General features: G+C 48.6%; 1 protein-coding gene across 2 annotated transcripts; it reads right to left on the bottom strand.

Annotated features, from left to right (window-relative positions):
• Window positions 1-75: 75 nt before the first annotated feature.
• Window positions 76-27840, bottom strand: DAGLB (diacylglycerol lipase beta). Of its 2 annotated transcripts, XM_065892477.1 has the most exons (15): window positions 27746-27840; window positions 26182-26333; window positions 19130-19301; window positions 17721-17979; window positions 16147-16269; window positions 15037-15164; window positions 13942-14068; window positions 12268-12351; window positions 10348-10425; window positions 7578-7658; window positions 7361-7488; window positions 1823-1891; window positions 1666-1738; window positions 371-612; window positions 76-274 (listed from the first exon to the last, which is right to left on the bottom strand). In XM_065892477.1, exons 1-15 carry the CDS (start codon window positions 27838-27840, stop codon window positions 76-78), a joined length of 2010 nt encoding a protein of 669 aa, XP_065748549.1. The 2 variants fall into 2 exon arrangements, with proteins under 2 accessions (XP_065748549.1, XP_065748550.1); XM_065892478.1 differs by lacking the exons at window positions 15037-15164; window positions 17721-17979.

The following is a 27840-nucleotide window of genomic DNA, read 5'->3' as shown; positions in this document are numbered from 1 at the left end:
CCACTGAAATCCGATCATTGGCATCGTGGGAATCACTCAGATGTCCACGGCCCGAGCAGCTCCCCGTTGCCCTGGTTACGCGACCTCCACACTGGAGCCTCCCTGGGTCGGACAGGAAACACAAGCAGCCCTGTCGGACACCACGCTGTCCAGGGCTCTCATCAGGATATCGGGCATGTGGTCTGTTAGCATCTTCGGGCCGATGAGTATTTTGCTGAATTCCGATTCGTGTGACCATTTCACACTATACCGAGCAGCAGGATAGCAGGAAAACCTGAAAGAGGAAAAGCCGAGCATCTCTTCAAGTCTCACCCCCGTGAGTCTCCCTTCACCGCTGGTGGGTGACTGACGTCAGGCCCGCCGCACTCACCTCCCTGAAGTGCCCACTTCCTCCAGGTGGATGATCCTGCCGGGAGGGTAGAGAGGTGGGTACTTGGTGGGGGACTCGAGCGGGGAGTCGCTGGAGAAGCTGTAGGCCGGGGACCCGTGCGCCAGCAGGCTCCGCTCCCCGAGGAGAGGCTGCGTCAGGTCGCCCCCCTCCAGCTCCGTCGGCAGGTCCTCAGGGTGCCCTCCAAACAGCTCGTACCAGCACGCGCGCAGCAGGATCTTGTACTGAGGGCGAGACCGAGAAGACGGCATGCGTGTGACTCCGTGAGGCTTTCGCGGTCCCCGGAGACCTCCTGCGACCCGTGAGCTGGTGGCGGCAACCCCACAGCACTTAGGGGCCTGGCTGCTTTGTTTTTCAACATGGACCTTAAGAGTGTGGAGGTCAGGGGCCCAAACCCAGGTTTCTCTGGGGCGGTGACGCCATCACACTTGAAGCAATATTTAAAAACCAAATTCAGGCAGATTTTGAGGAAAAATTACCCTTAATTCTTTTTAGGCAATTCTGTAAACCAGTTTTACCCTTTACCCTTAAAGACATTAGATACAAATTTTTTTTTTTAATTTGGGGGGAGTGTAGCTGATAAGGAGGAAGTTTATTTTTAAATTAAAAATTTTTTTCTAATTAGCAACAAAAACACAAAAAAATCACAAAACAAAGATGTTAAGTGAAAAATCATCTCTAGTCCCGTTATCTAAATAAAACCACATTTTGGTGTATTTTTTTGGTCAAAACTATATATACCTCGTCACCTACCCCTGCCTTGGATTACATTCTAAGAAGCATTTTTAATCCTTCCGTTTTCAAAAAAAACTCTTCAAAACATCATGGATATTTTTCTCTACTGGTAAATACAAACGCATTTATATTTGTAACAACTATAATATTCCACAGCCCAGCAGTACCAGCGCCTTCTAGACTCTGTATCTGGCAGCCTTGTTTTCTAAGCTTTGGGACCAAAACCATCAGAACGCTGTTAGTCATGACAGGACTAAGTATGACAAAAAGCCCACAGATCACCCAACCCAGCAGGGATGGTTCTAGTATAGAATGTTCTAGTTGCAGCTTCCCTGCGCATGGTTTAGCCATTCGCTTCTCAGGCGGCCTCTGCAGAACAGCAGCCAACAGTCTGTGCCGGGGGTAGAAGAGCTTCTAGCAGCGTCAGTGCCCTGCGCCATGAGGCTCTGAATTTAGAAACGTCCTCTCGAGGCCACAAACAGCCTGGTGGGGAGGCCCTAACCCCTGCAGGTCCTCTTCCGCACCCCCCACCCCCGAGCTACCTTGGGCTTGTTGCAGTGAGCAATCACCCGCAAGATTCTCCTCTTCAGATCTTCCAAGTTGGTCACACTTAACCTGTTGAGCGAAAGACCAGACCGAGGCTCAGAACCCTGCCTTTCCCGCCAGCCCAAGCCCAGACAGGACAGCCAGCAGACTCACCTGGGAATCACATCCTTGCCCAGAACAAGCGACACGATGAAGGTCTTAGAGTATTCATAAAGGGATTTGCTGAAATGAAAAAAAAAAAGTGATTATATTGCCCACAGAAGGCTTCCAAGAGAAAGCAAGTAACTGTACCAAGTTAGGAAGAGGTCAGTGTTCACAGAACGCCACTCTATTCTCCACCCTCTAAAGGGGAAGAGAAATAAGAGATTCCAGGTAGAGCAACTCACTGGCCAGATTCTCTTGAAAAAGTAAAAGGCATGGGGATTTGCGTTACTAGATGTCAGCACTGGGTAGGCAACTAAGGTACTTAACCCAGTGTGGCGTCAGCAGAGTCAGACGAAGCCAGGGGAAAAGTGAGCATAGACGCCTCCCACAGGGGAAGGATGGGCTTTTAATAAACAGTGCTGAGATAAAGCACTCAAGGTGTGAGCGGGAAGATGAAACTGGATCTCTACCTCATGCTGTACACAAAAAAAAACCCCGAATTAAACATAGATTAAAGACCTAGGTAAAGGTGAAAGGTCAGACTAAAAGGCTTTTAAAAGATACGATAGGAGACTAGCTCCACGTCCTTGGGACAGAGAAACATTTCTTAAAACGAAAACCTGGGACTTCCCTGGTAGTGCAGTGGTTAAGAATCCACCTGCCAATGCAGGGGACACAGGTTCGATCCTGGTCTGGGAAGATCCCACGTGCCGCACAACAACTAAGCCTGTGCGCCACACCTACTGAGCCTGTGCTCTAGAGCCCGTGAGCCACAACTACTGGAGCCGGTGCTCCACAACGAGAAGCCACTGCAGTGAGAAGCCCATGCACCGCAATGAAGAGTAGCCCCCGCTCGCTGCAACTAGAGATAGCCTGCACGCAGCAATGAAGACCCAACACAGCCAAAAATAATGACAAATTAGTCCATGTTAAAGTTAAGAACTGATAAAGACTTGACTCAGACACATCAAGGAGTATATTTACAACACATACTTAGAACCAACAAAGAAGTGATGTACTGAATATATATACAAACCAGTGAGAAAAAAAATACAATAGAAAAGTGGGCAAAGGGAACTTCATGAGAGTAGAAATTCAATAAAAATATGAAGAGACTCAACTTCATCATGGAAATGCAAATTAAACAATGAAACATCACTGCGTGCCCATCAGATTGGCAAAAATGTTCCAATTGGACACTATTAAGTGTTAGAATGTGGAGGGGTATGCACGCTGCCGGTAAGGCGTGAATGGGTGCAGCCACAACACGCAAAGCGCAAGCATGTACACGCGCCATGACCCAGCACGTCTGTGACAGCCCGATGTCCGTCGCCAGCAGAACAGATAATTTGTGATATGTGATGAAACAGAACGAGAATTTACACAATAACGTCTCAGACATCAATGTGCGGAAAAAAAACAAAGTATAATTCCCTTTCTCTGAATTTCAAAGTCATGCAAATCCAGACTATGTAGAGACATGTATACAGGTGGGAAAACTACTTTTTCAAGCCAGGGAAGGGACTTCCCTGGCGGCCCAGTGGTTAGGACTCTGTGCTTCACTGCAGGGGGCGTGGGCTCGGTCCCTGGTTGGGGAGCTAAGATCCTGCAAGGCCGTGTGGTGTAGCCAAGAATTGAAAAACAATTTTGTTTTTAAATTAAAAAAAAAAGCAAGGGAAGAATTTTCACGAAGATCAGGACAGTGATTCCCTGTGAACAGGAAAGGAGAGGACACACAGGGACTCTTCTAAGGCACTGGCAATGTTCATTTCTCCACTTGGGTGGGTGCAGAGGTATGTGACGATTTTTACATCAGCTTTATTGAGGTGTAATTTACAACAGTAAAATCACACCCATTTTAAGTCTACAATTTGATGACTCTTGACAAATGTATATAATTGTTTAGCAACCACCTCAATCAAGACGTAGAGCATTTCCATCACCCCCCGGGCTCCCTGTGTCCTTCTGCAATACCCCATCCCCAACCCCAGGCAACCACTGATCTGCTTTTTGTTGTTATAGTTTTGTCTTTTCTAAAATGTCATACAGGGACTTCCCTGGTGGTGCAGTGGTTAAGAATCCGCCTGCCAGTGCAGAGGACACAGGTTCAAGCCCTGGTCCGGGAAGATCCCACATGCCACAGAGCAACTAAGCCCATGAGCCACAACTACTGAGCCCGCGTGCCACAACAACTGAAGCCCGTGCACCTAGAGGCCACGCTCTGCAACAAGAGAAGCCACCACAACTAGAGAAAGCCCGCACACAGCAACGAAGACCCAACACAGCCAAAAATAAGTAAATAAAATAAATTTATTAAAAAAAAATTTTTTTTAAATGTCATATAAGTGAAATCACACAGTAAGGTCTCTTGTGTCAGGTTTCTTTCACACAGCAAAATGCATCCAAGTTGTATGGACTTTTGCTTATTACTCTAAAAAACATGTTTTATCTTTGTTTCACTGAATAAAAACAATCAGTTATTTTAAAAAGTCACTTTCGTGTCTTATATGTATAAATATGTGTTTTAATATTAAAAGAGCTTTAAAAAATTTTAAAGGTACACATTTATGTATAAAGATATTGATAGATTTATAATAATGAAAAAATGAAAAGAATGTAAATATCAGTATGGGAATAAATAAAAGTGGTGTAACCAGATGATAGAAAACTAAGTTAATTTAAAAACATGTTCTCAAAGAATAGTTAAGGATATAATGTATATAGAGTATTAGAAAAACACATATCCACACACAAAGAGCTGGAAGAAAGCAAACCTGAATAGTTACAGTGATGATTTCTGGGTAGATCCTGATCTCTTCACTTATTTATATTTTTCAAAAATTCTACGATGGATACAAATTTAATTTTTACCCCTTTCATTTTTTATTTCTTTTTTTTAATGGTCGTACAGATTTCTTCTATCATCAGGCCAAAGATTATACAGGATTAAGTATGTTGAATCAGAAAAGAAAAATAATTTTCAAACTCAAAAACTGAATTAGTAACCAAATTCAGTGAAGTTGCAGGATACAAAATTAACATACAGAAACTGTTGCGTTTCTATATACTAATAATAAACTATCAGAAAGAGAAATTACGAAAACAATCCCATTTATAATTACATCAAAAAGAATAGGACTTCGCTGGTGGTCCTGTGGTTAAGAATCCGCTTTCCAATGCAGGGGACGCGAGCTGATCCCTGGTCAGGGAACTAAGATCCCACATGCCGCAGGGCAACTAAGCCCGCACCGCAACTACTGAGCCCGTGTGCTCTAGAGCCCATGCACCACAACTAGAGAGAAGCCCATGCACCACAACAACTCAGACCCAATGCGAACAAATAAATGTTGAAAAAAAAAAAGAATAAAGTACCTAGGAATAAATTTAACCAAGGAGGTGAAAGACCTGCACAGTGAAAACTAGAAGCCACTGATGAAAGAAACTGAAGAAGACACAAATAAATGGAATGGTATTCTGTGCTTATGAATTAAAAGAATTATTACTAAAATGTCCATATTACCCAAAGAAATCTACAGATTCAATGTAATCCTAATCAAAATTCCAATGGCATTTCTCAAGAAATAGAACAAACAACACTAAAATTCATTTGGAAGCACAAGAGACCCCAAATAGCCCTAAGCAATCTTGAGAAAGAAAAACAAAGCTGGAGAATATCGTGATCCTTGATTTCATAATATAATACAAAGCTAGAGTAATCAGTATGATGATTAGTATAAATACAGACACACAGATCAACGGAACAGAACAGGGAGCCCAGAAATAAGCCCGTGCACTTACGGTGAATTAATTAAGAAGGGAGCTGAGAATACACAGTGGGGAGAAGACAGTCTCTTCGATAAATGATGTTGGGAAAACTGGACCACTATCTCACCATACACAAAAGTTAGTTCAAAATGGGTTAAAGACATTTAAATGTAAGACCCGAAATCAGAATACACCTAGAAGAAGACATAGGCAGTAAGCTCCTTGACATTGGTCTTGGTGATGATTTTTTGGATTTGACACCAAAAACAAAGGCAACAAAAGCGTAATCAAATGGGACTACATCTAACTAAAAAGCTTTTGCACAGCAAAGGAAACCACTGACAAAACGAAAAGGCGACTTACTGAATGGAAGAAAGTATTTGCAAATCATATACCTGGTAAGAGGTTAAAACCAAAATACATAAAGAATTCATACAACTCAATAGCAATAAGACAATCTGATGGGGACTTCCCTGGCGGTCCAGTGGTTGAAACGCCGAGCTTCCACTGCAGGGGGCGTGTGACCCCTGCAGGGTTCAACCCCTGGTCCGGGAACTAGGATCCCACATGTCGCGTGTCCAAAAGAAAAGGGCAGACGATCTAAGTAGACATTTTTCCAAAGAAGACACACAGATGGCCAACAGGTACGTGAAAAGATGCTCAACATCACTAATCATCAGGGAAATGCAAATCAAATGAAAATGCAAAGCTCGAGATGGTACCTCGCACCTGTCAGAATGGCTATTATCCTAAAAAGATAAACCAAATAACAAGCACTGGCCAGATGTGGAGGAAAGGGAATGCTTGTGCATTGCTGGTGGGGATGTAAACTGCTGCAGCCACTACAAAAGAACAGTATGAAAAGAGAAAAAAAAAAAACAGTATGGAGGTTCCTCAAAAAATTAAAAATAGAACTACCATATGATGATCCAGCAATTCCACTTCTAGGTATTTATCCAAAGAAAATGAAGACGCTGACTTGAAAGATACCTGCACCCCCATGTTTACTGCAGCATTATTTACAATAGCCAAGACATGGAAAAAACCTAAGTGTCCGCTAACGGATGAATGGACAAAGACGTGTGTGTGTGTGTGATGGAATATTATTCAGCCATAAAAGGTAGCGAAATCTTGCCATTTGTGGATGGACAACAGCCTGGATGGACCTTAAGAGCATTACGCTAAGTGAAATAAGAGACAGAAAGGCAAATACCATGTGATCTCACTTATATGTGAAAACTGAAAAAACAAACCAAGCTCACAGATACAGAGAACAGACTGGGGGCTGCCAGAGGCGGGGGGTGGGAGGGGAGGCAGTGAAATGGGAGAAAGGAGTCCAAAGGTACAAGCTTCCGATTATAAAATAAATAAGTTATTGGGTTGTACATACAGCATGGCGACTGCAGTTCATCATGTGATGAGCTGTGTACGTGAAAGCTGCTAGGAAAGTAAATCTTAAAAGTTCTCACAAGGAAAAATGATTCTGTGACTCTCTGTTAACTAGACTTATTGTGATCATTTCACAGCATATACAAATATCGAATCGTTACATTGTACATCTGAAACTAATATAATTATACCTCAGTTTAAAAAAATCAAATCAAAGCTATGGTTAGAGAGACCTATGAAAAGCTATCCAGTCTTTTTTCAACCAAACAGGGCTTTGAAACAAACTTCTCCTGAGGATGAGAAATTGTTAACTAACTTGCAGATAAAGAGACCAGTTCTGACCATAAGACTTGTGAGTAGCACCTCCTTACAGGAAAGAAAACAAAGAAGTACCTCAGCAGCCCCCTGGGCGGGGAGAAGGCGTAACACCTGACTCGGGGGTACGGGCTTCTGAGCATGATGGTCAGCAGGGCCGCGGCGCCTGCCCCCAGGCTGTGCCCCACGATGACCAGCCGGTATTCCTAGGGGGCAAATGCAGAATGAGTAAAGGTTAGGAAAACAAATAGCTAATGGCAGAGAAAACGAAAGAAAAGAAGAATTAAAACCTCACAGGTGCAATGCTGAACGCCTGGCTCAAAATCCCGTCGTTGATGAGTCGTCGGTAAACGTATCTGGCGGCTTGAGAAATCCCCTGAAAGTGCAGACACAGAGGTGGCCGGTGACTGTCAGACAGGGCAGGCCTACACGGGGTCTCCTATCGGTGACGCTGTCCCCCCAGACAGGAAAGGCATCCTGGGATCAGCCGGCACATCTACCGCTCACTGCTGTATTCCTGGCACCTGGCACAGAGCTTGGCAAGAAGCAGGGGCTCAAAAAATATTTCCATGAGTGAATAGGTGACGTCAGGAACATCTTTCCACGTCAGTGGACGTTTCTAAGGCTTCTTCAGCTGCAAGGCACTATGCTGCGTGGACTTCCCACAATTTACTTTAGCCAAGTCCCCATGGTCCGTCACATTTAGATTATAAATGGCTGGTCTTTTACAAGTATGTTAAAATGTAAAGTTCTGAATCAGTGACAGTGACTAAGCAGCCCCTGTTCCTGCAAAAGCAGAACTAAAACCGTCGGAAGTTGAGTTCTAGGAAGGTCAGGCTTTGGTTTAATTTCAAAAAATAGAATGTAAAACTTCCTAACAAATACAGCTATCTCACGAAACAGACTTCTTGAAAATTAAGTAGTTCCCATCGAGGAGAGACAACCCTGTCAACCAAAAGCATTTTCGGAGTGCTTCCTGCATGACAACACAGGACGGGCCTGGCCACCGGCCCCGGCAGCCTAACCTCCAACAGGATGAAGTGGGAGAAATTCCACATAAGATGGGAGGCTGTTTTGCTCCTCTCTGAAGCTGCTGCAAATTCCTGATTCAGTAGCTCTACAACCCTGTGAGCAGAATGCGGAACCTGGCCTCGAATATGACAAACCGGGAGGTCTGGAGGGTTAACATGCTGTGCACAGTCTGACGGCACTTCTGGACAAACCACCAGCTCTCCCTCTCCTCCCCCTCCTACCACACGATGCTGTCGACTTCCGCCAACATTTGTTAGGCCCCTACCCGCGTGTCTGGTTCTGGGCAGCCAGAGCCGCTCGGCATCTGGACCACAACTCGGCCGGCTGTGAGTCTCCCTGGCACAAGTGTTTCAGGTGAAACGCCAAGACCGTTTTCAGCTACACAGCTTTGAACTCCAACCATCGTGGACAGCATCAGAGCCAAAAATCGGTACCGAGGCCAAGAGCAGAGAACAGTCCGTGCCCTTAGGCCCTGAGCAGCTGTCTTCCCGGGGGGGAGGGCAAGAGCTGTGTCACTGAACGAAACAGTGCTGGAGGAACAGTGCTGGAGGAGGCCTCCTCTGAGAGCCGGCCAGGCCTGCGGGTCGCAGCTTGGAGGCACAAAGCCTTGGTCTGCGGCCCAAATTCTTCTAAGACCAGAGCCACAGCCGAGCCCACAGGGCTCTGAGGGTATTCTGTGCTTGGCTAGTTGATGCGTCTCTATAATAAGTTTTAAGTTTCTTATTTGTTTTTCTTTATGCACACCCAGTAATAGTTAAACTGGACTTGTCGGTGAATTGAGGTATGAAAAGACAGCTAAGGGATAAAGGAAAAAAGTTCACATTCCCAGGACTGTCAAGCTCCTAAGTGGCGGCAGAACAAAAGCCAAAAGCCTCCACGCTGGCTCTTCCCTGAAGTGTCCAGGCACAGAAAAAAACAAAACCCCCAAAAACAACAACAAAAAAAAAACCTGGAAGGAAAAAAGTTGTCCAGACAGGACACTGGGGTTCAATTACCAGCACCGCACTCCGGCAATAACACGTGCTTTTATAAAAAGTAAGCATTCCAGCCTAGGTAGCTCAGCTGGGAGAGCATCAGACCTTTTTTTTTTTGCGGTACGCGGGCCTCTCACCGCTGTGGCCTCTCCCGTTGAGGAGCACAGGCTCCAGACGCGCAGGCTCAGCGGCCATGGCTCACGGGCCCGGCCGCTCCGCGGCATGTGGGATCTTCCCGGACCGGGGCACGAACCCGTGTCCCCTGCATCGGCAGGCGGACTCCCAACCACTGCGCCACCAGGGAAGCCCCAGACTTTTAATCTGAGGGCCCAGGGTTCATGTCCCTGTCCAGGCACCAAGAATAAATAAACAGAATTTTTAAAAAATTAAGCATTCTATTTAAAAAACTATTACTACAGAAGTAATGCATGTTTTGGTTAAAAACCACACGAAGTGTATAAAAATAGTGGAAGGCCACTGCCCTCCGCCCCCGACATCCTTCTCCCCAGAAGCAGCCGCTGTAACCTTTAGGGAAGGAATCATCCCAGACTTTCCCTCAAATGTTAAAACGCTCAGCTCTACAACCTCGTTAGTCATCAGGAAAATGCGAATCAAAACCACAGTGAGATACCCACTTCACAGCCACTAGAACGGCTATGTTCAAAAAAAAAAAAAAAAAAAAAAAGAGGTCTTCCCTGGTGGTGCAGTGGTTGAGAGTCCACCTGCCGATGCAGGGGACGCGGGTTCGTGCCCCGGTCCGGGAGGATCCCACGTGCCGCGGAGCCACTGGGCCCGTGAGCCATGGCCGCTGAGCCTGCGCGTCCGGAGCCTGTGCTCCGCAACGGGAGAGGCCACAACAGTGAGAGGCCCGCGTACCGCAAAAAAAAAAAAACACAACAAAACACAAAAGTAACCTCTCAGGGCTGTGGTGAGAAGTTGTGCTGGACAGCACCTGGCACAGAGCAGCGTTAACGCGGGAGACCCCGAACTGAAAATACTCCAGCGCCTTCGAGGTTCCCCTTGACAGAACATTCCAGACCACACGGCCTCAGCTCCTACCTTGTGTGCCCAGCAGTCCTGCACCTCACACTCGAGGTCGACCGGCTCGCTCTCCGCTGACAGGTCCGTAAGGATGTCCTGGAAACAGTGCGTGGGAAGAGGCCGTCAGCTGGGCTGGGCTAGATGAGGGTGGCTGCGTGGGACAGTCCCCCGGGTCAGGCTGTTGAGAATTGGACCCCAGGTGCCTGAACTCGGGAGAGATGCCAGGTGGCCAGGAAGCTCCTGAGGAACCCACGGCGCAATCAGACATGAAGACTGGGGAAGGGACACGTCTAAGACGCACCCTCTGCCCCCACTCCCTGCACACAGCATCTAAGCACCCACGAAGCACAGAGCCCTGGGCCAGGGCGTTGAGCAAAGCATGGTTCCCGTCCTCCATGGGCCCAGTCAACGGCTGGTTGAAACCTAAGGGAGGGTAAGAGACACGTCACACAGAGCAGAGGAGGGGTGAGCGCTGCAGGGCATGGGGGGCTTCCTGGAGGAGGTGGCCTGAGCCAGAGCCTGATGGAAAAGCTGGTTTTCAGGAAGCAGAGGAGAGAAGAGAGGCCGGCATCCTCACCCAGGGGAGCAGCAGGACCCAGGGCAGAGGCATCTGAGCACGGGAAGAGGGCAGTGGGCTGGGCTCACAGGCACTTGACTCTGGAGGCATCGAGGGGCCGCGGGCAGAGCCTGGGAGGCTGGTGTGTCCCTGGGACCCGGGGAGGCCCACCTGCGGGGGAAGGGGCCCCAAAGGTGGCTCTGGCGCTGCCAGGGCTGGGAACTGTGCGCCACAGTGCCGAAAAAGCCTCAACAAGAACCAGGAACCGTGTATAAAACGCAACAGGAACTGCCTGAGGTTTGCGAGCAGTGGCAGGTCTGACCATGTTCTAGAAAGAGTCCTCTGGACAGTACAAAGGACAGACTGGGAAGACGCGAGACGACAGACAGGGACCGAGGTAGAGGACCCGTCGCTGGCCCAGGAAAGAGAGGCCTGGGACTAGAACCAGGGCTGCGGTGCTGGGAGTGGAAGAGACGGGCCAGAGAGGGGCCGGGCAGGACCACACGCGACAGACTGGGCAGGAAGCGAGGAGAGAGCCAGAGACAACTTCAGCTGTGCGGCTTCTTGGTGGGCAAGGGGGCGCCACATGGTTACTGGGGTGGGTGGTGCCGACGGGAGAGGAGACCCGGGAGTGGGGGCCCGGGCAGACCCAGATGGCTCCTGGCGAGGCAGGGGCAAGGTTGGCGGGGGGCGGGGGGGAAGCAGAAGAGGGTGGAGTCTCGTTTCATTTCCTGGGTCAGGAGAAAAGAGAGAACCAGGAAATGAGACTGAGGAACGGCCAAGAAGAGACCAAAAAGCACAACACAGGAGAGAAGAATGTCGCCAGGTGTCTTCGTGGGGCAGAGACCGAGCAGGACGGGAGGGGGCCGCTGGGTGGGGCTGGGCAGTGCTCACTCCCACGGCACCGGGGGAGCAGCGGCCAGGGGAGCCGGGGGCAGGTGCATCGGGCTGGCTGAGACCCCCAACGGGAACTGGGGAGGTGGGGTGGGGGGGTACCTAAGAGTGGGCTGACTTTGGACTGCATGACTTAACCTACTGTTCTTTCTGGCTTTGGGTGCAGAAAATTCAAGGGGAGGGTCACCCGGGTTGGGGGCCCAGGGAATCCAGTGGGCACCCTCCTGGGAGTAGGGGAGCCCAGCCCAGCCAGCGTCTAAGTTTCCAGTATTTCTTGGTTAAAAGGAAATGGCTTTATCTGCTTTTTCAAAGGGAATATTTGACAGCCCTGGACTCGCCTCCCTGTTTTCCACGCCCGGTGTTTCCCCGTGTCTGATGCTGTCGCTTACGAAGGTTTCCCCTCAATTCCAGGAAAGCTGGGTCTCCTGGAGTCCGAGCTGCTGACTGCCCGCCCCCAGCCCCCTGGGCCAGCGCGCCAGGCTCCGTACCTGGAGAGACATGGTTCCCCTCACAGCCACCACCACCGACTCCTTCCTGTGGTCCAGGGCCACTAAGAAGGGGAGCTCGTACACCTGGGAGAGAGGAAGGAGCATTAGCACAGGTGTCTGCGGACACGGCCGGGCCAGCCCGCAGCGTGTAACACACGCGCTTCCGAGCACGGCGCGGAGGGGCGCGCTGATCCCCACCTCTGCTCATTCTCAGTAGACAGTGTGACTTCTAGATTCTCAGTGATGAAAGGCTCTCCAAAGCCAAGCCCCTTTTACCCTCGGGGGCAGGGGACAGAGCCATCTCAGCGGGCAAGACCAGAGCCTCCACTCTGGGTCAGTGCAAGCAGCGGGTGACAGGCTCTGGGCACCGTAAGCACCCACTTGCATCAGCACCGACCGCGGGTCCAGCGGTAACCCTAGGCTCCTGCCTTCGCATCTGCAGAGGCTCCTGAAGGAGCAGCGAGAGGGTCTGGGTTAGGCAGACCTGCCTCAGGAACTCTGCTCCACCCCATCCCTGCCGTGGGACCCCAAGCAAATGTCTGAAGTTCTCTTCGACCCCATTTCCTCATCTTTAAGGAGGACACCACGGTGTGCGGTCCTCCAGCTGGTGTGACACCACGGGGACGGCCACCTGTGCGTGGTGAACGGTCGTGCATGTGGAGCCAGCAGGGGAGGACAGACTGCCGACTTTACCGCCCTGGTTTCCGCAGGAGAGGGACTTCTACTGATGACCTTGTGGGGGGCTCCTTGAAAGAGCCCAAAGAGCAGTCACGAGCCTTCTGTGGAAAATCACCTCCTTTAAACCCCATCCGCTTTCTGTCATCACCACGCAGTGACAGAGCGGCACAGGGCTCACGGGCTCCTGCGCTTTGAAGGTACCAGATTCACTGCGGACATGCAAACAAGATCCTGGACGTTCTGATCTCCGTGGGGTGGGGTGTGACTTTTACACCTCCCAGGTGAGTCTCAAATGCAGCAGTTTGGGAGCCAGGGGGGTCAAGAACAGGACACCAGTGGTTGTCTGAATCGTCTGTGCGCTGGAACCGTGGGGGGCTCCTGAGCTGGGGTCCCATCGCCACAGATTCTGACTTCATTCATGTGGGGTCTGGCCTGGGCTTCTGAGTTTTGAAAGCTCCCCAGGAGATCCCAGTAGACAGCAGATGTGAGAGCCGCTGCGCTTGGCGGCAGGTTCTGGGCTTCCGGTGCCTGTGAGGACCGTGTGGGGAGCCACGAAGCCATGCAGGACGGGTCCCTGACGCCACACAGACTGGCTTCCGCAGGTTCACTAGCCAGCCCTGCGATGCCGGGACCCTCCCGAGTGTGAGACCCGATGCACTGCACTCATAGGATGGAGCTCAGACCCAGAGACTAGGATTGATCAACCCCGGTGACCTGTGTGGGATTAATGCCAAGTGCAACTCATCGTTCTTCACTAAAAATGGGCTCAGGTGAAACACAGCACAGTCTCTCTGATGGAGACCTTCTGCCCCATCTTACGTTAAACCTGTGGGGGCTTCAAGAGCGTTTGTGAACCTCGAAGATAGCGCGCTAGACTTGGGGTGAGTATGTGTCTGTGTCTCGGCACATTTTTCCGGGGGAATAGTTTATAACGTCCACCAGAATCTCAAAGGACTCCAAGACCCAGAAGAAGTTAGGAGGCACTGCTCACTCTACCTTGTCGTGAAAGCTGACGTGAATGAAATCCCGGTACTGCAGCCCCGTCGTCTGCAGGATGGAGCCAAAGTGACAGTTGAGCTGATCACCTCCAACCAAGTCATAATCGGTTGTCCGGCTTCTGCAACTAAAACGGGGGCAGAGGCGTTACTGTGCCAACCAGAGCCACGTACCGAGGAAGACCCCACCCTGCCGTCCCGTTTCCTAGCAAACCTGAGGGCACCCACTGCAAGCCTGCACAGCTCAGTCTGGCGAACCTATAGTGGCCTTTAAATGACACTTCTGTGTACACGTCTTACGACAGTCTGACTTATTTATTAATGCTTTACGTACTCAAAAAATAAACCAACAAGGATGGGAGAGACCCTAAAATCACCAGGAATGGGACAAGCCGGCATCAGGTATCTCCTGATATGATGTACTAAGAAGCACGCACGCTCCGCGTGGAGCATTCCTGCCAAAGATGTGTAACTTGAACCTAATCGTGAAGAAGTCACCAGACGAATGCAAAGTGAGGGCCAGCCTACAAAGTACCCAGACTGTCCTTTTCAAAATGTCGATATTGCGAAAGACTTAAAAAAAAAAAAAAGACTGAGGAACCGTTCCAAACTGGAGGAGACTCAGGAGACATGACAGCTAAATGCAATCCACGCTCCTGGACTGGAAGAAAATGTGCTACGAGGGGTACTACTGGAACAACGGGAAAACTTGGAATAGCTAATGATTAGTGATAAACTTCCTGAATTTTCTAACTGTACTGTAATTTATGGCAAAGAAAGACCTCGTTCTTAAGAAATACAAGCTGAAGTAATTCGAGGGAGAGGGGCATGATGCCCGCGACTGAATCTCCAGCGGTTCTGGGGGGAAAAGCACGTATTTATGGAGAGAGTGATACAGCCCACGTGACAAAATTGAGTCACCACTGGTCGTGGGCGTTCTTAGCACTGCTCTTGCGGTTTGGGAAATATTTCAAAATAGGAAGTTTTTTTTTTAAACAGGGAAATGGGATTATTTTTAGAAAATAAAGTACGGACACCATAGCAAGCAACATCCGGGGCGGAATGAGGGCGGACGCCTCAGACGGTGCCGACCTACCAGTCGCCACCGATCCTGCACAGCCCTGTGAAAGGGTTTCTGTAGATGTAGAGAGGCCACCCGTAGGCAGCTGCGGCAAACTGCATATAGTGATGGCAGTTTTCTAATTCTGCGTCCAAATCAGCTTCCTGGAAGAGAAGAAGAAAAGCCTTTTGTGTAGGGGAGCCCATCAAGGAGAGGACCAACACACTATGATCTTTCTTGTTTTAATCTGATTTTCATTTTATACTGGAGTGTAGTTGGTTTACCATGTTGTGTTAGTTTCAGGTGTACAGCAAAGTGATTCAGTTATACATATACCTATATCTATTCCTTTTCAGATTCTTTTCCCATATAGGTTATTACAAGACGTTGAGTTCCCTTTGCTACAAAGTAGGTCCTTGTGGATTATCTATTTGATAAGCAGTAGAACACACTATGATCTTAAACCTGAACTCAAATTCCTGATTCTTCCCTTTCTTTCTTCAGGGAATAGACCTCTCGGAGGACTTCCACTGGGAAAACGGGTCCTTAAACACAGACAGATGAACCCCTCATTTTAGGAGAATGCAGAAGTTAGCAGCGAAAATCCCTAATGACTTTTCTGACTCCTGGTGAAATAAGCCCAGGACTTCCTGCTGGATGCAGGTGCAGACGCCCCTGCAACAAATGGGCTTCTGGGAACTAGGTGCAGAGATAAGACACACAATCCGTATGCAATTTTCTCTTTCAAAAGCACAGAAGTCTGTGGCGGGAAAGCAATCGTCAAGCAAAGCTGAACTGTCTCTGTTCCCCAGACCCAGAGAAGAGAGCAAACACACTCTGGGAGAACCAGGTCCCACCCCAGAGGGAATTTTCGATATGCAGACAACAGCCAATTTCCTAAAAGAGAATCTCAGGAAAAAAAAAAAAAAAATACAATGGGTGGTGAACGGGCCAGGAGTGGGCTCCCTCTACCTGAACTCCAGGTGATGAGGAGATGCCTCGCCGGACAGGTGACAAACCACAACTAGCAAAAGCCACAAATCAGATTCCAATCAACTGCTCCTGAAACGGTTGCTTTTTTTTTTTTTAATTTACAAGTAGGTGTAAATGTCAAAACGGTACAGCTCAACGGAGACGTGGGCTTACCTGGGAGGGCCCTGGGGAATGGCTGACCACCTCGTCAGGCTCCTGGTTGTTCCTGATGCTGTCCTGTTGCTGGTGGAGGAGAGCGAGCCCTGCTGCAATGTCGCTGGGCACCAGGTCTGTGTCCTGGGTGGGAAACCATAGCGGCTTATCATAAACCCAGTGGGAATGGCCCACGAGCTCCCGAGGGCCCAGTTTTACGCAGTTCACACGCACACACGTGCACATACACATACAGTTACGTGTGAAAAGGTGTTTTGAAAACTATTTCCCTTTCAGGACTCCTGCATGTGAGCTTCGTGTCTCTCACTATCCTGCCCTCACACAAACCTGCTCGAGAACACAAATATTGTACTGATCTCTGTTCTCAGGTTCCACGTCAAGGGAGTCGGCTATTTTTAATCTACTTCACATCGCCTGTGAAATGGGTGAGTAAATGGGTAAATTCGCCCTCTTTGGAGTAACGTCTGATTTTGGCCCAGGTTTACACTCTTACCGAGAAGGTTTTGTTGAAACAGTCCACGGCAGAGATGTATGAGACTGGACTTATACCCACTGGGCAGAACGAGCCTCAAAAAGACCCTCAAACTAGGAAAGCAACCGAGTGAGTGTCCAGAGCCTGATCCGACCCTCTCCTTCACGAGGGACACGGAGCAGACGGGAGTCCACGAGAAACCAGGTACTGGCCACGCGGCCACCTGAGCCATCGGTTCTGCCCACGATGCAGGTTAAGACGTCCTCTAAGAGTAGCCAGGTTCTCTTCCTCCTTCTTTCGACAATCTTAAGACCGGGCTGAAGTGCTCCTTTGAAATTATTTAGGGGGACACACTTCTCTCATCCCTATGTGGAGGCTGCTGGTTACGGAGCCAGCCTCGAACAGGGCAGGCCTGGACACCACAGAGAGGTGAGAAAAAGACTGGCGGGCGGGCACAACGTCAAGAGAACTCCTCTCTCTCACTTGGCTGCAGTACTGAACATAAGAGGAGTTTATCAGAGATCATTATAAGAGAAATTGGATGTGAAAGAAAAACAAATGTCTCCAAATCACTGAAGAAACGGCTCTAGAACCATGACACCCTTCTGCATTGCAACTGTCTTTAAAAAGAGAATCATCTATCATTCCCATCATGCCGTAAAGTTGTAAGAAACCAGGGTCCGATACTACCTCGGAGGCACGACACTGCCGTGACCTGGCATCTGCTGAGAACCAGCTGGACAAAGAATGTAGAAAACGACTGGCAAAGGATTCTCAAAATGTACAGGTTCCACTACTTAGTTCCTTGAGAACTAATTCAAAATCTTAACTGTGTAACAGATGGGCGTCAACGCAAGGATGCGCCGACCAGGGAGGGCGTAGGGTCTGTGAGCACAGGGCCCTGGGTCCCTGCTCCCTGGAGCTCTCGGGCGCTCACCCCAGGGCACACCTCCACCCGCCGCACCCACAGGGGACTCACTCTCAGGAGGTGTTTTATGTCAACAGGGAGACAACAGGGTTCAAAATGCGGAGAACTCATCTTCTCAAAAGAAGTGTTTACTTAGATAGAAGAAAGAGACCAGAGCAGACCCCGTCGGCTTACTGAAAAGTAGGTTGAGAAAAGCTCTGCCGTACTCGAAAAAGCAACTCGAGTACGGTCGTCTTTGCCAACGCAGCAGCACAGGAACTTGATTCTCGTTTCCCACACGCTTGTAGCTGCCGTCTTGAGGCCATTAAGTAACTGGCTGGACTCATGACTATCCAGGTGATGGGGGCCCGCAGGGGGATACGGAGCCATCTTCCCCCCCAGCGGGTCAAAGACGATGACAATGGTGACCACGGTGGAGGCGATGATGATCCAGCTGCGACACAGAGAGAGGAAAAGGCTTGGGGGCTGCAGCCCTGAAGGGACCCATGGGGTCACTCTCTGCATCTATACAACTTGAGGCTCTTGTTACTAAGGAAGACGGGGTCTCCCAGAACCTGGCGGAGGCGGGCAACTTGTTTCTTCTAGAAAGTTCCTTATGAGCCCGTGGCCAACCCAGGCCCGACAAAGATCAGAGCCCCAAAAGCCACAAAAGGAAAGGGGGAAGTGTCTGGTGGGCAGAGCCTCGGCCTGGGCCTGGAAGTCCCTGACCTTGACCTAGGCCTACTCCCCAGGGTCTCGGGGTTCCCCTCAGTAAAACCAAAGGAGGCTTCCTGTGCCACGGGATACCCTCACAGGTCTTTCATTCATATGTTTCAATACTTCTAGGCTGTCCACCATGCGCAAGGCGCCCTGGGCCCATGAGCACGTGTGCTCCTGGAAGGTGGCCCAGGAAGGGCCGCCACGGCCTCTCCCGAGAGGCTCAGCAGGGCAGCGGGAGTCTCCATCCCCTTATTTACAGCATGAGGGGATGTGACTAGATCATCTGTAAGATTTTTAGTCTGGAAAGGGCATAAACCTTATTCTAGCAGATTATTTCCTGCAGCAGTTCCAGAGACTACATATTTCTTCAGGTCCTACTTTTAGTTTTTGCCCTATTTTGGTCTTCAGGTCTCTTCCTTCTTGTAAGGGAAGGGAGGGAATGCAGAAAAATGAGAACCGGTAAGAAAGGAAACTACATCAATAAATGCATAATGGGAGATGAACTATTCCTCGTGTATGAACAAGTGCCTCTGCATTTTTATGATTTACTCAGAAAGATCCCTTTCTGGGCTTCCCTGGTGGCGCAGTGGGTGAGAGTCCGCCTGCCGATGCAGGGGACGTGGGTTCGTGCCCCGGTCCGGGAGGATCCCACATGCCGCGGAGCGGCTGGGCCCGCGCATCTGGAGCCTGTGCTCCGCAACGGGAGAGGCCACAACAGTGAGAGGCCCACGTACCACAAAAAAAAAAAAAAAAAAAAGATCCCTTTCTGACTATATTAGGAAGCCTGCATGACACTGGGCCACCTCAGTTATTCACAAGGTATTTGATTACCTCCATCTTGAGTACATTTTGGACGAGAAATTGCAGAAGACTGGAGACCTCACCTGACCGCGACAGTCGCAATGATGCCATTCCCCACCGTCCTGTCACACTGAACACCGTCCTCTATCCAGGCGGCCCCCAGGGACGCCCAGACCATCTCTGGCAGAAAGAGTGCCAGGCGCACGTAGAGCAGCTTAGACATGGATTTCCGTGGTCCAGGATTACAAATGGTCCCTGAAACACAGAAAATGTTCAAACTGGTCACTTGCCCCTTCAGAGATGAGTAGTTGCCCTTCCACAAATAAACAGCTATCACAGCACACATATGTGTCCCATAGGCTCACCCACCACCTGACTTTTCTGCCTGTACTTGGGCAACAATGCCGAAGTTTGAGAGCAAGAGACAAAGTGAGGGATGGGAAACATGACAAAAAGCCTCAGATTCATTTCTTAGACTTACCAGCGTTTAAAAACACTTCTGGGTTCTAACTAGAGTGACAATAAAATCACTGTCCAAATTGGGATACTTTTGAGAGCAAAGGGAGGCTCTATTAATAATGCTGGGACAACCAACATAAAACAGAACTGTCACCAGCAAACAGAGGTGTACAGTCACCCGGGTTCTCACAGCCAGGAAAATCCAGGCACCGCCTGAAACAGCATGGGCCCGTTATTCTTTAATCCTCCCAATGACTGTGACACAGTCATCATCCCATTTTACAAATGAGGAAGCTGAGGCTCAGAGGGCTTAGTAACCACTTTCTAAAACATAACCCAGATTCGCATGCTGCAGTCTCTCTGCCTCACCAATGATCCGTGGTCCTCACTTTTGGGAAGCGAACAATTCTGATGTGTGAGACCACTTGCAGAAGCCCACCACTTAGACACAACATTTAAAACTGAGTTTGGGGCTTCCCTAGTGGCGCAGTGGTTAAGAATCCACCTGCCAATACAGGGCACACGGGTTTGAGCCCTGGCCCGGGAAGATCCCACATGCTGCGGAGCAACTAAGCCCGTGCGCCACAACTACTGAGCCCACGAGCCACACCTACCGAAGCCCGAGCACCTAGAGCCCGTGCTCTGCAACAAGAGAAGCCACGACAATGAGAAGCCTGAGCACCGCAATGAAGAGTAACCCCCACTTGCCGCAACTAGAGAAAGTCCGCGTGCAGCCACGAAGACACAATGCAGTCAAAAACAAAAAGAAACAAATAAATTTATAAAAATAAATAAATAAATAAATAAAACTGTTTGTAAAACAAATCCAAGTATCATTAGAGGCCTGTGTACTTTAATTCTTGGTGTAAATCAACTCTCTCCCTTTGGGAAAAAGTTGTGATAAACACCAATTTAAGCAACATAAAAATGCCCCATGATTAAAACAAAAACAGTGACTGAAAAAGAATCTAAGATCTAAAAAATAACTGGATAAGGAAATAGCTTTTAAATTCCAAAAGCTACCTTCCATTAGAATGAATTACTCAGAGTCGTATTTTAAAACATTAGACACTATCCGGCCTTGTTTTTGGCACAAAGACACAATGTTCTAAGATAACTGAAACAGCACGCCCTCTCTCTCCCTGAGGGACAAATAGTGCAGGTATGTAAAAATCAGTCGTGTATCTGGGGTGTATTATTATATAGCAATAGTCAACCAGCAGAGAGAAACAAGAAACAGCACCTGCCCACATCCTACCTCCTGGAGGGCTAGGATTCCAAAGAAGAGGCTGCTGGAGCAGGGAGGCTCCAGCCCGGGACACTGCCCGGATGAAGCAAACTCAGAGGTAAGGAAGCAGGAGACGGAGCTCTGGTGAAGGGTCCAGAGAAGACGTGAGAGACTGAAAAAGCCTTTTTATGTTTACGCTTTGCCTAGAAAAGCATTTTTATTTTACTCAGACCTTTATTTTCCCCTCGACGTAAAGAGCTGCCGGTGTGGAACTGGCGCTGCAGCGAGCACCACAAGGCTGGCGCCCCAGAATGAACGAGCGTGGCTACGGCCCCGATCGTAATATCCCTGACGCCGTCTCAGGAAGGAACCCCGTTGCCCTTCACATGGCTGAGCCAATGACATGAGAGCCACACAAGGAAGGCCTGTGTCACAGAATCTCGGGACTTGACACCTCTAGCCACTGCAGTGATTTCCTCCGGAACGAGAGGAGCTCTTGAGACACAAACGCCAAGGCAATGCAAGATGTCCCAGAATACAAACCAAACACAGCGAAGGGCAGACCTTGGAAGTTGAGGACGTTCTCTCAAAACACCATAGTTGCGAGGGTGGATCTTCCCTAATTAAACCTCCCACATGGTCAAAACAGTAGGATTTCATCAGGGAGGTTCTCAAATCAAAACTAGAAACTACCACGATATCAAGATTCTACAGTGAAGACCAAGAAAGAGGTAACTACACAAGCATCGGTTTTCTGGATAAAGATGACTGAATTCTCTTTGCTCCAAATGCTCCCTTACAATGTGCGCTGTTTCGTTTAGAGGTGTTATCAACCAAAAGCTTCAGAAACAGGGCCTTTCCGTTCAAATGACAGATTAACTATTGAGATGACTTACGAAACAGAAGGGGTGACGGGAGTTATCCATGTATCAGTAATAAGGTTTACCAAGGGGTTCACGGTTATTCAAAGATACACCTGAAGTTTATGACTTGTAAAAGACTCTGATTCTGTGCAGGCAATGCAGGTAAAGGGCGAAAAGTTCAAAGCGCTCAAGTGGGTATAAAGTAAATGTTAAGCCTCCCTCCCACCACTGAATCCCAGCCCTCGGTCACCTTCCCTCAAGGTAAACTAGTCACTCGTGTACCCACCCCAGAGAGTCCACACATAAACCAAACAGGTAAGTTTATCCCTTTACAAGAAAGAAACAAACTACATACAGTGTCCCGTACCTTAGCATATTGGAACTCACTCCTTGTCCATTCACAAAGCATTTCACATTCTTTTTAACAGGTACGCAGGAGACCATCATACGAACGAGTGACACTTACACCGGCGGCCTATTGACAGGCACCGAGTTTCTTCCAATCTTCCATGCCTACGAGCAACACGGTGGCAAACTTCAAGTATTTTGCACACGTGCAAATACACAGGGAAGAAACCGACTGATACCCACATGTACACAACACACACAGCCAAATTAGGCTTCCAAGAGATTCAACAAATCTACATGCCCACCAACAAAATGAGCTGCCTGAGCAGAAGGGAGGTTCTGGGGAAGGCGCTCCCTGCTCCAGGAAAGACCCAGAAGCAACAGTCTCACAGCTGCACAGATTCACCAACCCAGTGTATCATCTTGATGAATTTTCCTTACTGTGATTGAGGCTGAATGTTTTTTTATATATGTAAAAATCTCTTTTACTTATTTTATTGTTCACCATATTTACCCATTTTTGCGCTATTGGTCTTTTTCTTATTTATCGTGGAGCCCTTCTATATTAAGGAGATTGGCTCTACGTCTCATCTATTACAATATTTTTTCCCATTTGTCTTTTTTTTTCTTTGAAAAAGTAAGAGAAAAACTTTATTTCAAACAGGTTCAGTGGTATGCACGCTACAGCAAAGGCTGGTTGTAACAGCAGTTTCACTTCAAACCTGAACTGATACACAAATGTGACACCGTTAAGCAATGATCAATTACCGCTAAAATGTGGATTAAATCCACCAATATGCCAATTCTGACATTTATTATAGATTCTATTATTTATTTTAGTAGTAGAGGTTAATTTTCATCAGAAGAAAATGAAAACAACCTTATGGCTTCTACTAAGGTAATGAGCTGTATCCCCAGTACTGCTTTGAAATTATACCCCTAGGTTGTTAAGAGAAATTCTGACTTCATCCAAATGTATTACTTCACTGATAATCTTCAGTCATCATCTACTGTCGGCTAGATGGTTATTCCTCTTCTTATTTGACCCTAACCATCATCTGTCTTTTTTTTAACTTTATGGTATTCTTCACTGAAATTTACATAATATTTAAAATAAAGCATACGATGTTATTGATTTGTAACAAATTGGCAATTAAACTAACATGTTTTTATAAAGTACCGTCTTCAGTTCAGTTGTGGTATCTTTAGCTACAAGTATCAGAAACTCAAACTGGTTTAAAAACAAACAGGGTGCTTCCCTGGTGGTGCAGTGGTTAAGAATCCGCCTGCCAATGCAGGGGACACGGGTTCGAGCTCTGGTCCAGGAAGATCCCACATGCTGCGGAGCAACTAAGCGCTTACCGTGCGCCACAACTACTGAGCCTGCGCTCCAGAGCCCACAAGTCACAACTACTGAGCCCACGTGCCACAACTACTGAAGCCCATGTGTCTAGAGCCTGTGCTCCGCAACGAGAAGCCACCGCAATGAGAAGCCAAGAGTAGCCCCCGCTCGCCACAACTAGAGAAAGCCCGCATACGGCAATGAAGACCCAACACAGCCAAAAATAAGTGAATAAAATAAATAAATTAAAAAAAATAAGAACAAGCAGGACCTGTCTTGACTCAAGCGGCTGGAAGTGCAGGGCCAGGACTGGCACCAGGGCGTCCTCTGCTTCTCAGCCCTGCTCTCCTCTGTATTCAGCTCCTCCTGGGCTGTGAGTGGAGGAGAGTCAGCAGGAACTCAGCAGCTCACTCGTGCACAGCGCCATCCAGAAGGAAAACCATATGCTCCTTCCGGATCTTTCCCAGAGGAGCAGGGAAGGACTTCCCTGGAACTTCCCAGGAAACTCCCTGAATTTCACTGGCCCGAATCAGGGCACGTGTCCAGTCCTGAACCAACCACCCGTCCTGCACCGGGCACAGGGCCGGTTTCTGTGAGGGGTGGGGGGAGGTCCTGTCTGGAGGAGGCTGCTGCGTAAGTAACCCACCCAGAACACCCCACACGACCGACAGAGGTTTGCCGAACTCTGACGTGTGGCGGTGCCTGCGAGGAGAAGCCTGAGGCATGCGGCCATCCATCCACCGCAGGGGTGTGACTGTGCCCTGACACCACCCAAAATATCCGACGAAAAACATTTCAGGAGAAAAAGCCTTGTACTTAACCCACTATTACAGTTGTAAACCTGGTGTGCTAAACAGAATGTGCTGTGGACAGACAGGGAAACTAAATTAGATACCCTGTACCTGAAACAACACCATCTTTCAGAAAATCTGAGCTCAGCACGGACCTCAGAGTGCCAAATCCTCATCGTACACGTTTCAGCTCCTTCCTTTCCTTCAGCATCAGTACCAGTGACCATCCAGACTTGGGGTCCGACAGAGACCAAAGAACTGGGACCGTCTTTGATCCAGACCCCACGCATTCACGTTTTCAGAGGTAAACTAAAATACTCAGCGCTCTCTTTCCTACGTTACTGCAGTGCGTGGGCATGCGCCATGCTTCTTGGTCATCCGAACCCTAAGGGCTTTTTCTCGTGAAACACTCTGCCACTGACATTTCTCTCTGTATTTCTCCCCACGAACTACCATCTATTAAGTTTCAGTCTATCGTTCCACCCTATCGAGATCTTGATTCCATCACCCAGGGTATCAGCTAGTTACTCCCTCCCAGCTTTATCATCATCATCTACAATCTGTAAGCCTCCCTCCTACATCCCGATTCAAGCAGTGATAGAACGCGTTGGATGGTAGCATGCCACGCAGCCCTGCCCTTGACGGATGAGTTTTCATTTACTGATGCATTTCTTTATCAGCCACAAGAGTGCTCAGCTCATCCTACAAACCACAGTCATCGACAGCGATGGTTTCCAGCGTTTTCAGACATTCTCAGCTAAATGACTGTCTGCAGAAAATGGTAACATATAGAAAAAAACTATCAAGAAGAGATATAACTCTTACAACTCATTAATACAGGACAAAGAACCCAATTTAAAATTGGGCAAAGAATCTTAACAGACATTTCTTTAAAAATAATATAAAAATGGCCACTGAGCATATGAAAAGATGCTCAATATCATTTGTCATCAAGAAAACGAAATCAAAACCACAATGAGGGCTTCCCTGGTGGCGCAGTGGTTGACGGTCCCCCTGCCGATGCAGGGGACGTGGGTTCGTGCCCCGGTCCGGGAAGATCCCACATGCCACGGAGCGGCTGGGCCCGTGAGCCATGGCCGCTGAGCCTGCGCGTCCGGAGCCTGTGCTCTGCAACGGGAGAGGCCACAACAGTGAGAGGCCCGCGTACCGCAAAAAAAAAAAAAAAACAAACAAAAAAACAACACAATGAGATAGCATTTCATGTCTACCAGGATGGCTACGATCAAAAAGTCAGATAATGAGTATTGGTGAAGATGTGGAGAAACTGGAACCCTTATAAAGTGCTGGTGGGAAAGAAAAATGGTGCAACTGCTTGGAAAACAGTCTGGCTGTTCCTCAGGAAGTTAAACAGATTTACCATGTGACCTAGCACTACCACCCCTAGGTACATATCCAAGAGAAAAAAAAAACATAAGGGTATATAAAACATGTACGCGAAAGCTGAAAGCAGCATTATCTGTAACAGCCAAAAAGTGGAAACAACCCCAATGTCCACCAGCTGACAAATGGATAAGTAAACTGTGGTATACACGTTCAGTGCAATATTGATCAGCCATAAAAAGGAATGAAGTGCTGACGCATGCTCTAACACGGATGAACCTTGAAAACGTTATCCCAAGTTTAAGAAGCCAGACCGAAAGGCCACATCGTGGATGAGTCCACCTATATGATGTCCAGAACAGGCAAATCTACAGACCGGAAGTAGAGTAGCGGATGCCTAGGGCTGAGGGAGTTGGGGAGAAATGAGGAGTAATTGCTAGTGGGCACAGGAAATCCTTTTTGGGGTGATGAAATGTTCTGAAATTGATAGCGGGGAGGGTTGCACGACTCTCTGAATATACGAAAAATCACGGAATTGTACACTTAAATGGATGAATTGTATGGTATGTGAAGTGTATCTCAAAAAGGCGATTAAAAAAGAAGAGGTGTTGGGAATTCCCTGGTGGTCCAGTGGTTAGGACTCCCCCACTGCAGGGGGCCCGGGTTCCATCCCTCGTCTGGGAACTAAGATCCCGCAAGGCTGCACAGCCAAAACAAGAAGAAGAGGAAGAAGCGGTGTCAAACAGAAGAGACTGGTGTTTACCTTTCATGCTGACACACACGATGGCTGACACAGTGCATATGATAACTGCCAGCAGAATGATGAGCACGATCAGGTAACTGCTGAGCAGGACGCCACCAGGACAGTCCAGCTTCCCTCTGTGCATGAGATACAGCGTCAGGATGCCGATCCACCTGCCGAGACACAGGTAGCGTCAGAAATGGAATCCAAGGAGCCGCTTTGAAAAACACCATGGAAGGAAGTAAATGGAGTTAATACTTTCCAAAACAAGGCGAGGTTCACTTTGGAACTGAATCTTCCTCAATAAAATATTTACTAAGTCAATTAAAGAGCATGGCTTTTTTTTTTTATTTTTAATGAGTTTTATACTTTCTATGCTTACATCGTTTTTATTCTGTGCCTGTTGTAATTCATGTAAAGCCATAAGCAAGCAGATATAATGTGAACTGCTGGAAAGCTGCCCCATCCTGACTCCAAGATATGCACCTGGTAAACAAAGTATACACTTGTTCAGTCATCAGCAAGAGAATTTTTACTTCTGTGGATTAACAAGAAACTGACAAACGCACATCGTAATCTGCTGGGTGTAGTACAAAAACAAGGGGATGGGAAGCAAGCTATGGAAAGATGTTCTGTGGTGAACACTGATCAACTTGAAAGGACAAGGATTGCAGACTCATAAGTATATTTTGTAATTCGGGACAGAACAATGAAAGGCAGCACCAAACAATGCCACGGGATAGTGTTCTTCACTAGAGTTATTTCAGAATCCGGCAGGGAACCATTTCGCAAGAACGCGGTATTAGAGATTCAAGGCCAGAAGAGGAACTGGACTAGATAACTTTTTACGCTTTTGTCAGTTTTGTGATATTACATCCTTGTCTAGAAATAATAACGGGAAATGATCTCAGAAAGACTGGCCCTAAAAACTATGAAACAACTAAAAGCAGCTCATAATTTCATGTTTTTAAATTCCTCTCCCCTTAAGAATCTACTTTTTAATAACGATGATATTACTCTTCGCTCAGACCCTCCGGGACTGACTTTCAGGCACCCAATTCCACTTCCCACGGATTCCACATTTTGAAAGACTAGAGAGAAAATGCCAGTCCTGTGTGCTCGTCGAGGGATTCAGCCACAACCGGCTCAGGAACGGCACGAACGGTATTGTTGCCATTCCTGCGTTTGGCAGACAAGATGCAGTGCGTTTCCATGCAGAACGCTGGAGTGATGCTGATGGCTGTTCCCGGCTCGAGGCAGGAGGTCCCGAGGCCACGGCTTTGGGCGGCAGCGCAGCCCCGGCGGCTCCCAGGCCCGGGTCTCGACGCCCCGGAGGAGTGCCCGTGCCCTGCAGCGCCGACGTCCCGCCGGCGGGCCCACCCCATGACGCCGGGCACGGCGCCCCCGCTCTGGGCCGCCGTATGCCGTCTGGAAATGGGGAGAGCAGCGGCACCCACCTCCTCGGGCGGTGGAGAGGACCAGGTACAAGAACGCAGGGCAGGCGACACCGTTCCTGCCCTCGACCGCCTCGGCCCCGCTCCCTCCTCCGTCCCGGCCGCCCGCTGCCCGCAGAGCCCGCCCTCACCACAGCACTCGCACGAACAGCTCGAAGACCCCCGGGAAGACCAAGTCGTCGCTGGCGATGGCCCAGCGCCGGCCGAACAGCACCATTCCCGGCAT

This window comes from Phocoena phocoena, chromosome 15 (assembly GCF_963924675.1).
Source record: "Phocoena phocoena chromosome 15, mPhoPho1.1, whole genome shotgun sequence".
In the NCBI taxonomy this organism is placed as follows: Eukaryota; Metazoa; Chordata; class Mammalia; order Artiodactyla; family Phocoenidae; genus Phocoena; species Phocoena phocoena.
This window is presented reverse-complemented; position numbering and strand designations above follow the sequence as displayed.